The 14,072-nt window shown below is 43.7% G+C and overlaps 1 protein-coding gene across 2 annotated transcripts in view; it reads right to left on the bottom strand.

The window, feature by feature from the left end:
• Window positions 1-11,026: 11,026 nt before the first annotated feature.
• prkar1b (protein kinase, cAMP-dependent, regulatory, type I, beta) overlaps window positions 11,027-14,072 on the bottom strand; it is a 64,745-nt gene continuing 61,699 nt past the window's right edge. For both annotated transcript variants that reach the window (XM_051387644.1, XM_051387645.1), the window contains 2 exons: window positions 13,486-13,567; window positions 11,027-12,534 (listed from right to left, as the gene is read on the bottom strand). In XM_051387644.1, coding sequence (XP_051243604.1) covers window positions 12,362-12,534; window positions 13,486-13,567 — 255 coding nt within the window. In that variant the 3' untranslated portion in view covers window positions 11,027-12,361. The remainder of the gene's footprint in view (window positions 12,535-13,485; window positions 13,568-14,072) is intronic.

Below are 14,072 nucleotides of genomic sequence, written 5' to 3' on the forward strand. Positions count from 1 at the left end.
TAAAATGTATCCTAAAGAAAGCAAAACAATGAGGGTGATGACAATGACCCAATGCTGTCTTAACCATTTAACACCCATGTGTGGACATGATTTTTGGAACACAGGAAGCAACTACTTTACAGCAGTTTAACAACAGACTGGTCTTAACTTGCTGCGAGGAAGCTGGAGGCTGTGCGGCGCTGTGCTGGGAGGTCTGGGAGAAGAGCCTGAGGGCCTGATAAACGAGACATACCTACAGGAGCAGAGGCACAGACAGCATGCACACACATTATCAGCCAGAGGTGACAATCAGCAGGGAGCCATAGGTCAGCCAACCAGGTGGTCTGCCCTCCACCTTGTCCATTCAACTGGATCGCATAGCACAAGGCTGGCCTGAGGGCCTTGTGGCTGGAAACACTGCGTGGAGAAAGCACTGCTGCAGCTGGTGGAGTAATTAATATAACTATTTTAATAGGTCTATGAAGTTCATTTTAGGATGGTACCAGTGCTGTAAAATGTAATATTTTTATAATAAATGTCCCTCTGCTAAAGCCATTTATGTGACACGTTGCTCCTATTGAAGCCTCTTTGTTGATTTTTATTGCACTGCACTAATCATTCATTCCTCAGTTTAACACTGCATGAGTAATCGCACGCATTAAAGTATGTGATGCTATGGCAAAATGACTAAAACAGGCCAGTGACAGGCAGGTTCATCATCGTGAGGTTCGTGGCATTCAACAGGGCCACTGTGTCGTCATGGTTACGTCACACTCTCAGTGAAAATGCATGAATCACCTTTCTTGTAGGCGACTTCCCATCATGGTGCGAGAGTGGGAGTGAGAGGAGGACGCGAGGGAGCACGGCCCGTTGTAGGAGAGAGTGATTGTTTTTAATGTAAGGTGAAGAAGTGAGTAAAAGGAAAAATTAGCAGGTGAGGATGATGCGTCTTTCTCTCCTTCCTTCATTTGAATGTGTCTTTTGTGTTTTGACGGCTATCCTTATAAATGATACTTTAAGCCACATTATTATGGAGAAAATAAATCTTAAAGTTGAACTTGAGAGACAGAAAAGGGATGCACATGAAAGATGGAGAGGGTGGTGTGAGAGGAAGATAAAAAGAGAAAGGAGGCGACTGAACTGGGAAAAAGAGAGAAAAGAATCACTGGACCGACATTTTAGGGAGAGAAGAAGAAATTGAAACAAGAAATAATTTTCTCTTTCTCTACTCCCTCCTTCTTTTCTGCGTGAGCTATTAGGCAACATGTTTACTGGCAACTGAGGTCTGTGTACCTAACAACATTAACCCCATTAAATGGTTTTATAGATGCTGGTGCACAGTAAATCTAGCCATAAAGAAACTGCGGAGAGGACGTTCTCTGAGTGAGGTGATGACTCCCGTTCCCCACCCCCCCGGGCCACACATAGTTCCCAGTGAGAGAAGCGTAGGAAAAAGGGGGGAAATCTTCTAAGAATGTGGTGGATATGAGTTGCATTGCCTTTTGGGGATTAGAGTGTGCCTCCAGATGAAGTCTGCCTGTTCTCATCATCTATTTCCATGGTAAGAAGGAGTGATCATTTGGGAATGACCTTGGGAATCCAAATATCGTTAAGCCGAGACAGGAAGGTTTTTTACTCCTGGGTAGATTGTAATTGAACATAGTTTTGGAAAATTGTTGGAAAGTAGGATGATTATGGAAATGTATTTGTCCCATGTTGTGTACAGTACCTGTCTGGATATGTCATTAGACATCCTCCCATCTATAGTACTTTGGATTATTGTGCTTTATCATTTAGCCTGGTTTATTATTTAAACTTATATTTATAGACAAAATCTTAAAATAAAAGACAACATACCAGATTTAGGGATTCAACAATACAGGCCTACACTTATTTCCTTCATTGTCCCTAGTCTTTCACACTCCACCAACCTTTAACAAGATAGATATTGGCATTTCATTTTACTCAAGCTAATGAAGACCCTGTGAGGTCAGATCCTGTATGTGCTTTAAACCATTAATACACCCAACCCCTTCTCCTTGCTCTGAACTAAATTCAGTGGTGGAATGTAACTATGTACTGTACTTAAATACAATTGGAGGTACTAAATAGAGGTAACTATTCAATTTTACTTCATCTCAGAGGCAAATATTGTATTACATTTGTCTGACAGCTTTAGTTACTTTTCAGATTACAATTTCTTATAACCTTCTTGTCCAGTGAAAAGTCAAAATTTGGTGATACTGAATTAGATTTTTCTGATAAACTGAAGCATTAAGTGTTCCTCTATGGGTTGAGAAAAGTCAGTGTGGTATTAGTACTTTTACTCAAGTAAAGGATCTGAACACTTCTTCCAACATGTATAAATGTGCCTGGAAAATGTCTAATTTCTGTGATATTCTTTCATTATACATAAAGTGAAAGAGTCCTAACACCTATTGGATACTCTCAAAGCAAAAGGTCTGATATCACAGTACAGTAAGTGTTATAACACACACATTATCCTCCATAACCCCATCTCAACTTGATCCCAGTTTGCAGCTGAACTCTGAGCCTGCAAGAAAGCAAAAGAATCTCACACTTCAGTGTGCTGGGGAACCATAAAAAGATAGCAGAGCTGCCAATAGAAACTCGATATACTGATAGCCGCATATTCACGACAGTTATGATACCTGCAACTGTTATATTTTTTTTCCAGTGAAAGCTATTACAGAGTGGATTGCCTTGCAACCGAGAAACAAAAACAGTTCTTAACCTGGTGTCTCCCCCACCACCACCCAGCCATATCATGAGCATGCATGAGTCACGGACACAAGGAGCAGGTCCTTTGCAGACTACTGACTGATCTCCTCCCTCCTCCTCAGGGTGGAATTAGGCTCCACTAACTAAAGCCCTAACTAGCTCATCAGTGTCTATGATGACAAAGTTGATTCCATTAGTGGGTTGTGTGTTGATGTTTTTAGTGCGGAGCTGTGTGTTATTTGACACAAGCTCATGTCTTGTAATAGGCCCATTAGAAACAGCGGTAACATTTATGGTTGGGTTACTCATGTACACACAGACACAAGGGCAAGTAATTCAGGTGAAATTTCCCAGGAGCAAAGGTACATTCCACAGGCTGGTAGCGATATAGATTGGACTTGGAAATTATCCAGAGCAGAGTGCATATCCAGGGCAACCTCTTCACGCATAAACAAGCAGCCACTCTTACTGCTTGTTCACTTGAATATTAAGCAGTGGAGGGAGGCCAAGTACAGCAGCCATACTTACAACTGATCCTAGACGCAGCTGCTCTTTTATAGGGACGATTACTGGCAGCCATTTACAGGCCTTCATCTCTCTAACATGCATAGCGACCTGAATGGAGTGCTCTGTGGGGCCTCCCAGCACCTCTCCGGACCCCTTTTCCTTGGCACTAGGTGTGCAGGCATTCACAGGGCACAATGCCTAACTGCTCTTTCAGAAGTCAAAACTGCGTAGTCAAGTCCACCTCTGGGATCAAAAATTACGCCACATGCACACATAAATGTGAAAAGCTGGTGGAACAAGGTATGCAAAGGCAAACTTCCAGCTGCAACACATTACACATTAGAGCAGCACACTTCAGTTGTTAAGGGACCGCGGCATCCTCTCTGTGTGATCTCCAGATCTGTCAAACTGCGGTCTGTTCTTGTCATAACTCTGCCTTGACTTTTTCACTCAGTACTCCTCCATGAAAGCCATCCTTAGAAAGAGAGAAGTAGGTGTTCGGTGTGAAGGTGAAATGACAGAGAGAAGAGAAAATTTGCTGGAAGAAATCAGAGTATGTCTGTATGTGTGTGTGTTTTCACGTTCCTTGCAGCCTCAGCATCCAGTTCCAGCGGGTGCCAGGGTTTGACCCTGTTGTTTAGGTCAGAGATGGAGTCCTGACTGCAGCCTCCGACCTCAACAGTGAGCGCGAAGCAGCAAACAGCAAGCCTCAGCTGCAGGTGTCGAAAGAAACACAAAGTCAGACTTGTAGCTCAGGTATGAATAGACCCACACATGCATTCTCTCATACACTCACACATTAACTGTGGGAATCTACTCTGAACAAACTCATGCACTAACACTTACACACCTGCATTCTCTCATGCGCATTCTCCAATTTCCCCAAATGGACAGATAGACAGACATGAAGCAATTCGGGCACAAGTCCTTACATGCAGTTCCCTGTTCCCCCTGTCCCAGCTCCTTTTCCCCTTAAAACACTGCCTCTTTATTCTCTATGAACACACAAAAAAAAACACTCTCCCTTTTTCCACACACACACTCACACAGAAAACAGGGGACTTCCAGCCACTGAGAAATAGCAGCGTAATTGCCGGTGCTCTGTTGTCTATCAAGACCTGACCTTTTCAACATGTGTGTGCCGTGTTGGGAGCAGTGGGAACTGGCGAGGAGGAAGACAGGGGTCTCCCCAGCTCAGTGGTGGTCTGACCCAACCTCCCCCTCCTTTTTTTTACTCCAACTCCCCCCAAAACTCTGGGAACTCCCAGTGCGTCCCCATGTTCTGCGGGTTCGAAGGCTATGAGGGGAGGATACGGCTAACCCACAAATCAGACTCTTGGCAGGGGGACATCAAAGGCGGAACAGGACGATGTGGAAAGGACAGGGGGAGACAGAACTGCCCTGTCTCACTGCAGTCCCAAGGGGATGGAGAAAAATTCTAAGTCCATGTGTAGAGCCCAGACATTATAGTGGCACAAATGTAAGCTTTCTGTTGGTGCCAGTGGGAAAATAGCTGACTAGTATTGCCTTACATGCATCTGGCCCTGAAATAAGGACATTAAAGAGTGAAACATATACAGGGACATACTCATAATAAACATGAGAGTTTATAGGATTATGCATCAATGGTAAGCGGAAAGAAATAGCTTTGACTAGCAAAGAAAAGTCATCCAAACAAATAGCAAGAAATTAATATCAAGAGTGAAAAAGTAGATCCATGAGAGAGCCTTATATGAAAACATATTAATAAAAACACAGATCATAAGCAAAATGGATCACTCACAGGCCCTATGACAAGTCGTCTTATGTCACTACATGACAGACAACCTCAGCTCTCAGAAGGGGCCCACAAAGCTGTCCTTAGAAATGTATTAGGAGCCTATAAGCCAATAATTACACCAATTGGCATGTCAGATGGGTTTTTAACTTCGTTATTTTCCCTTCCTTCTCCTCTTGTCTTTCACTATCCATAGGCCGCCCTGCTTATGGTGTAGGGACCATGAGATGGCGGAACTAGTAGTAGACTGTGATGATGGTGGTGGCTGATATGCATGTAGGAGGGGGCAGGGTTCTGTATCAGGGGGATTAAGGAGAGATTTCTCTGCTTGACTTGAGCGACATTAACTATCCACAACAGAGATGAAGAGGAAAGACTTAGATTGAAGGAGGAGGCGAGAGGGTGTGAGGAGTCAAGGAAGGGTTGCAAGGGTTTGAAGGAGGAGATACCATTGTGATAAGGACCAGTGAGAGAATCCACTCTGGTGCACCAAGTTTGCCATGTGCCTTCAGCCCCAGGGCCCAATACAAGTATGACATAGAGCAGGGCCCTTAACTGTGTTTGAAATTTTGCTCAACACAGCGCCATTCCTATGGCAACCACACCTTTCTGAGCCATGAAAGCACTTAACCTCCAGGAGAGAAGCCCTACCCAGTTTATGGGCCGTACCGTGATGCTGTTTCGCACGCATTGAGGCAGCGATTAACGGTGGTTAATGGGAGCCCCCTACCCCAACGAGCTCCCAGCTAGCTCCTCTGGAAGCAGCACTATAGCTGCTTTTAAAAAAATAATTACAGTAGTTTTTTTGGTTTGTTTTGCTCTTTTATTGTTGTTGTTATTATTGGAGGCCGTAAAAGCAGTACCAGATCCAGATCCAGCTCTGAGGGATGCATGTCAGCAAGGGAGAGAGAGAGAGAGAGAGAGAGAGAGAGAGAGAGAGAGAGAGAGAGAGAGAGAGAGAGGGAGAGAATGAGAGGGAAGAAAATAAGAAAATAGGATGGCGTAAGCAAGACCTCTTTCCTTTTTTCCCTGGTGTTCTTGCCTTTATTTGAGAGTCAAAAGTAGAAAGTAACAAGAAAAAAAGGAAAATATCGCTGCCAGAATTGAACCAGAGATGCCACCTCCACAAAGCACGCATTTCAAGCAATCTATGTCCTGTATTTAAAAGTAACACATTGGGCATTGTTGCATGCACGTGTGTGTGTGCAAATATTGTTAAGATTTGTTGTAGGATCTAGAGCTCAAAATAGAAAAATTACTTTTTCTGGTCCCCAAGCCTTTGATGCTAGCCCACACTGTCATTATGGCACACAGACCAGAACCATAATAACACCTCTTCTAACTCCTCCTCTCCTAGGACTCAAGATGAAGTGTCAAAATCCCAAGGCAGAGGGAGATCACAACAAACTGATTATCAACAGGAAGTGGCTCCATTATGGGCTTAAAGATAGGAGAGAGTGCTCTCTGGTTACAGCACTCACTCAAATCCACACATTCCTGCAGGGTTTAGGGAGAGTCGGGTCACCCCTGTGGACTCTGCTCCCCAGCCACTGCCTCAGCCCAGGGGCATTGCTCAAGGTACAGCTGGGACGTTGAAGGGATTTGGGGCTGGAGGGTTGTGGGTGTCTAGGTGGCCTAATAATCAGGAGACATTTGACAGCCTTGTGACTTTGCACACCTGCAGTGAGAGGCTGCGTTATGGGGGATGAGGTGAATCCTCCGGGATGCGAGGGTAGACTTAGTGACGCTCTCACATCTAATAGACCGCGACAACATGTTAATTCCTTGGTAAGGTGCAAGATCTTATCCAGACATTGAAGTCAGCCTGTTCAATTTGGAGCATCACATCTCAAAAGCTGACAACTGAATTAGAAACATGAGTTAAGTGCAGGAGTCTGGAGCAAATCATCCAAAATGTCTTAAAGCCAAAGATCTATTAACATTATCTGAGTGGGCTTTTGAGACCATTTCCGAAATAGTCCAACGGGGACTTTTTGCTCATTGCATTCCTTCATCTTCCTAATGTGATTAGAACAGAGTTGGACTACTTTTATGATCTGCACTCAAAACCCTAACGATTCCTCAGAGAGTAGGAGGCACTGAAATAAAGGAACAATTGAGTCAATTGCTGAGCTGCCTCCCCGGGGAGTGAAGTCAGAGCTCAAGTGAAGAGATAGATTGTGCTGGGTCGGAATCAATGTGGGCAGGAGACTGCAGAGTCATGTGCATGATGGAATATCTCACTCAGAAAAATGCTACTGACACATTTTTCTCCCTTGAGCATGCAGAATATCAGGAGAACATTTCAGGCTTTTGTTTGTTTTTTCTACACGTCGTTTGGAGGCGAGTCACCAAGGCTCCGTTGGCTGGGAATAGCTTTGAAACTGAGGCCAAAATCGAGGCGAGTCAGAGTGGCTTGATCTTAGTGTTGGTAAATGTATACATGTGAATTATTTACTTGTCGTCCAGCAGGAAATGAGGAACGATAACAAGCTTGGGAAAGAAAAGCAGAAAAACAAACAGATGGTATCTCAGCCCCTTGTTCATTTTTTGCTGTCTCTCTTTTTCCTTTTCTTTTCTCTGAGTCCCACTGCGGACAAATGGCAAAAGACAGCGGCAGGAAGGGGGACATCATTTAAAAGTACATCATTTTAATTACTTAGAGTTTGCTCTTGACTGTTACTTTCACTAGAAAGTAGAAATTTTACACAAGCCAGTCTGTTTAAAGGTGTTAATGACCACCAAGTTATTCTATCGTTACTATGTAGAGCGGCTGCTGTTTAACTGAGCCGGACCTTGTGATGATCTCCTGACCCAATTTTTGACTCCCCTTCTCCCCCTGACCTCGGCTCGACACCCCCTCTCATCCCTAACCTTTCAATCCCATCAGCCTCACTATTGCTCAATCACCTGTGACCAGGCCTGGGCGGCGACCTTTGACCTGAGAAGGTCACGATTAGAGCTGAAAATCATAGCAGCAGAAGTGGGGACCGGGCTGAGATAAGATGCCCCTGGACCGAGAGCTTCGACCCAGCCAGGCAGAACTCTGGAACAGTCATGTCGCCACACCCGATATATCTAGACAAGAAAAGAGCTGCGTATCAAAGGCTCCGGTCATTAGCGCAGGCGGTTGGGGGTTGATTTTATCCACCGTGGTGTGGGGATCACGGAGGAGGGAGAAGCCGGGGAGAATCAATGGAAGTTGTAGCCTAGTGTTGGCAGGCATTTTAATTAGCCCGGATCTCCCAAGACAAGGGGATAGAAGGGAGCAGAGATGGTGACTATGGGAACACAGAGAGCTGGAGAAGAGGACAGGAAAGAAAAGAGAGAGAATCAGGGAGAAAGAGAAAAGAGGAGATGAGGGTCACACGCCCACAGGCTACTCTCACTGTGCCAGATCTAAATATGCAGCACCAAATAAAACATCCTCTCATGAGACCATGGGTGGCTGTGTCTGGTTATGGGTTGCAACAAATACACATGCAAGCAATGTGGACACACACATACCAAATCCCTCCCAGCCATCTTATCTTGTAAATGTGTGGCAATCGTTATATAAAACTTGGAATTTGGAGAGATGCCCTTAAGAAGCCATCCTGTAAATGAGGAGGCAAAACGTTCCCATGCTGGGATAAATTCTTTAAAATTTATCTCAGTGGTTCCCCATGGACTTCACACCACTCAGGACTTAAAAAAACACATTCCTCTTCCTCTTCCTGCACGTTCATCACCTCCTCCACGTCCGTCTTTACCCTCTGCACCCTTTCGGTCTCCTCCGTCCACTGCTGCCCACCAACTCACCGAGTCTGGCCTCTTGTTTGTTTGGACAAAAAATGCACCAAACACACTCCACCGTGGGAGTATCTGGGAGTTGTAGTAGCAAAAAAGGGATGGTGGGAGTAGAAGAGGGGGTGGTGGTGTAGTTGGGGTTATGCACCTCCCGCGTCCCTGCTGCTTTTCACCTCTCGTGGACCGCTTCCGTTTATTATGCTGAATGAGAGCAAAGGGAGACACAGAGCTAAACTCCAGTACAACTGGTCAGAGGGCTGTATGCCGAATCATTTAATGCACTCATAACAGCAGCTAGAAAAATTTGTGTTCAAAGACTTTTTATTTATAACATTTAACCAAACATTTAGAGCATACATTAAAACATATCCTTGCTGTTCTGCAAAATACAAATCCACACCAATGAAGTCTTCAGCCTGTTCAGTTCTGTAACTGACTTGTTTGATTGGTCAGTGGGCAGTAATTGTAAAGTAAGTGAACATTTAACAAAAAAGTATATATAGTGGAAATAAAATAATTCACATATTACCATCAACACTGGATGTTGTCTAGGCAGTTGGCCATTGGCTGTAGTGTTGATGGCTGTGCCTCTCCTAACATTATGATCATGTTACTTTCAATTACCTGAACTGAGCTTAGCTGGTGAAATGGTTTTGGTCTCACTGTTACAGGCACAGTGGTAGATCCCAAGACCCAAACACAGAACTGAGTGACTGAAATTAAAAGTTGGTAAAGGAGTGTGTGAAAGTGTGTGTGTGTGTGTATTCTAACAGTGGCACAGTGCCATGGTATCAAGGCAGGCTTCATCTTACTGTTCATGTAGCAGTGCCAAGTTTTGTCCTCAACTGGCCCACCCAGGATGGGCCAGTAATGGGTCTGCCTGATCAGGTGCTCAAGACACACACACACACACACACACACACACAAACCCAGGTCATCTCAGGTTGAGTTTTAACACGAAACATGACGGTGGTTTGACAAAACAATCACAGCTCGATGTCCACTTACTAGCATTTTCTGTGAATACTCAGTCCATCCACACAAACTCCATTTGCTGACGTTGTCATGGAGACGGATCTGTTGACATAAGAGCTCAGTACCTGTTATTATTGCATCCAAAGTGCTTTAAGGACTGAAAGTTAAGCCTGAAAGTTCATTCTTGACCTTGGAAATAGTAGCTTGGCTAAACAATTCCAACTCAAGCTCCACTTACTAGCTTTTTATGGAACTTCCAGCCAGGTAAAAAAATGTTTTTTTCTTATCAATCTATCCTCCTTTTGGGTAGAATTACGCACCCTTTCTCGAGCTGTATCTTTGGAACGGTGTGCAACTGAAACCTCAGCTGCATCCTGCAAAGCAACAGGAGAGATGAAACGACTGTGGAGAACATTTCAAGTCTCTTAAGAGTCAGCAGTGCTAAAACTGTCAGTGTGGTCTGCAACCAAGTGACAACAGTAAACATGTCCACGAGGAGAGAGAAAGAGAAGTCGTGCACGAAATGCAGCATTTGTGTTATTCACGCTTAACTGCCTTGAGTGGACACATGTTTTTGTGCTGGAAGTCAAGCCCCAAAACCTTTCAGATGGAGGAGCAATTCTTGTTTCATTGAGCTACGAAACCCAAACGTGTGTGTGTGTGTGTGTGTGTGTGTGTGTGTGTGAGTTCACGTGTTAGTGTGTATTGTCAAAGTGATGAAGTTGTATGTGTTAGCCAGTGTGTGTGTGTAGGAGGGGGGTACTAAACTCAACGTTGGCGAGTTGGGGGCGCATTCCTTTGTTGATTTAGTGGGCATTAAGATGAAGAGGAATGTGTCCAAGCTGTGGAGGCTTTAGTCCACTGCGGTGTAAACCGGCTGGGAGGAGCTCTGAGGCTTTCTGACAGCTCAGACTGACGGATGACTGACACTTGGCTTAATGTGAGAAGGATGGAGAGCAGAGGAGAGTGGTGGGAGGCAGGGATGCAGAGGAGGAACCTGTAGGAAGAGCTGTGATTGAGAAGGACCGTTTGCACTTTAGAGAGAAAAGAGAGATTAATAGAGATATAACATTCAGGGGAGGTAGGGTGTGGGCATGAGCTGAGATGAAGGGGAAAGAGAGAGACATCCAGTCAGGAGAGGAGGAGAGGGTGCCAGAAATTGGGATAAATGAAGGGGGAAAAAATGTGAAAAAGAGTCACATTCTCATACACAAGGAGAGGCTGATCAAGAGAACATAACGACTCAAATCAAGAGGATTTCAGAAGCTTATCTTTATTTGCTCAAGATGGTTTGATAGTTGAAAGAAAGAGATACAGAGAGAGAGAGAGAGACAGAGAGAGAGAGAGAGGGAGAGAGAGAGAGAATACAGAAAGTTCTTAAGGTCCCATTTTATACAACATCAGTCGCTGGGTCAGTTGTGCAACTTTGACAGATTACAGTAGATCAAAGGAAAGCAACACAAGTATATAGTCTACCTCTTTATTTTATGTATTTATAACACATAAGTCATGTCTTAAAAACAGCTAAATCAAACTTCTGTATTGACCCAACGGTACAAACTCTAAAGTGGTGCAAAAGCGTTCATCTAGCAATTTAACATAGAACAAAAACAGGTCAAAAAAAGCATCAGGTAAGGTGTGTGTATGTTTGTGTGTGTTGAGGATTCACATAGTCCTGAGACAGTGTAAGAATATACAGTATGGTTGTGTGTGTTTCATGTCAGTGTGTTTCAGACTCTGTTTGTGTGTTATGTGGACTGGACTGATAACACTACTGCGCCTTTGGAATACCACAGCTCACAGATCAGACTGAACCGCTTCAGGGAATATTGGGACATAGAGGATTTCTTGAGAAAAAAAAGCAACTTTGTCGGTTAATTTGGCTGGCACACACCACAAAAAATGATAACTCAACATATCACTGCTTGTAACAACCCCCCCCCAACTGAGTAGCAGCAGTAAAAGCACACTTAAGAAGCACTAAAAATGAATGAAAAAGCCAAGAATTTAAATTTCTTCATACCTCTACATCTACGCTTTAGGGAACAGAGGTCTGTGTAGCGCTGGTCTGATCTGACCTAGAATGGCACCACGCACACTCAGAAGTGATAAAAAGGCAAACCACAGTCAGCGAGTAAGGAAATGTGTACTCACTTCCTCCTGCTGTACGTGAACATGACTTCACTTCCTTCTTATTTCCTGAATTCATCCATACCCTTCATAAATCAACAAAGTGCAAACGCCATTGTTTGTCAGTCTAGAAGCATGCATCCTATACAGTTGACACACTGTATACATGACTCATTTACAGTTGAATGATCCCTGTCCTCGCTCTGATTTTTAACACTCCTGCATGTTGTTTTTGACATAAAGCTACGTGACAGCACAGGTCAAGTCAAAGTGCACAAGATCAAAGAAAAGAAAAGAAATGCGCAAAAAGGGGGAAAAAAAGGCAGGAAATAAGCGCCCTGTTGTTGTGCATGTAAAACCCATGTCCTTTACCCCGAATCCTCACCTATTCCCACCCACCGACCAAAACTCTGATGCTGATGCTGCCCACCCCTGCTGGTGGGGCCCAGAGGGGCCGACCTGTCACACGGTGAGGGAGATGAAGCTGTTGTATCTCTGGATGTTCCTCTTGAGGATCTCTGAGCACGGCCCCAGCACACGCTCAAATCGGGGCCTGTCCAGCTTCACACACTTGAGCGGGCCGCGAGCGACTACGGTGGCTGCCCTGGGACGGTTCAACAGCAGGGCGATTTCACCTAAAAGAGGAAGAGGAAGAGGAGGAGGGGGAAGAGAGGGCCACCAGCTGGGGTCATTAAATGTTCCAAATCTGCATAGTTTTGAGCATCTGTAAAAAAAAAATGATTATGATTTGTGTATGAATGACAATTCGTGTTTAAGGCATTTGAAATTCATTGAATTTCAGCATCAGTAGTGTATTGCTGGGTAATAAATAACTTGTTTTAAGCAGCAACTCTGATTGGCTCTTGTTTTAATTTTTTCCATCCTGAAAATCTGTTTTTGGAACAGAGCAACTGAAACTTCACAGATCCTTAGACACTTCATTTGACGATAGATCATTTTCATTCCAAGCATTTTTACTAAAATCTTGATCTCTAAGATTGAAAAATAAATTAAAATGTCAAATATTTGGAACAATTTTGATATTAAATTCAATCTTTTAAATACTTTTTAAGGCAAAATGACAACTGATTCTTGCTTCTCAAATGGTAATATTTGCTGCTTTTCTTTGTCTCATTAAGACAAAGAAAAGAAAGAAACCTTGGGCTCTGGGAACTTGTGATGAGCATTGTCACATAGACTTTTTAATATACGATTAACCCTTAATCAAGAAAATAATCCACAGATTAATTGATAATGATAATAATCATTAGTGGCATAACAATGTTATTTTTGGTATGTTTTTGTCATTTAATTTCACAGTATAATTAAAGACCCCAAAATCTTATTATAATACAATATTAAGACAAAATATTCATGTTACATCTCAGCGCAATCTAACTAACATTTGACATTTCTCAGCTACGTGACAAAGTTGCTTTTTTTTGTGTTTCTCCTTGCACAATTTATATTCCTAAAGCTAAATAACAGGTATAGAATAAAAACCAGTTATTGGTTTGACCAATTGCTTCTTGTGTGGGATGCTAGACTTGGAAGAGAAAGAGCTTTGTCGGCCAAGAGCCACTCACCAAAGTAGTCAGAGGGTCCGAGGCGTCCAACCTCCACATACTCCTCATTGTCAGACCTGCGCTGCAGAACAGAAGCTATTCCCTGGAGAGAGAAAAGAAGGAAAGTTGGATGAAAGAAAGAGACAAGAGAAAGAACAGGATGAGAAGGAGAGAAATAGGAAGAGGAGGGGGTGTTGGTGAAGAAGGGAAAAGGGAGAGAAAAGGAGGAGTTATTTAGCAAGAGGGCTGAAAACCGTCGGGAGGATTAAGCCAAGGAGAAATTCCTTTGCTTCACAAGAACACAGGTGCACAGGATTTAGCCCACTTTTCTGTGGGACGGACACCTGCTCTGTGGGACGCTTGTGAGCAGAGACACAAAACAGCACACACTCAGATATTCCAACGGGGGACGTGATACAAATTCTGATTGGTTCTGCTTTACTTCCTCCAGAGTGTAATAAATACAAACATCTAAGCCCGTTAGAGGCTGAACTGATTTCTCAGTGTCTCCATCACTTAATCCCCCTTATCAACATTCACCCACAAAATGGAAACAACTGTATTGTCCAAGACTCCAGCTCCAATATAGTGTCCCTAAATGATCCCAG

Source organism: Dicentrarchus labrax, unplaced genomic scaffold, assembly GCF_905237075.1.
Source record: "Dicentrarchus labrax unplaced genomic scaffold, dlabrax2021, whole genome shotgun sequence".
NCBI classification, from domain to species: domain Eukaryota; kingdom Metazoa; phylum Chordata; class Actinopteri; family Moronidae; genus Dicentrarchus; species Dicentrarchus labrax.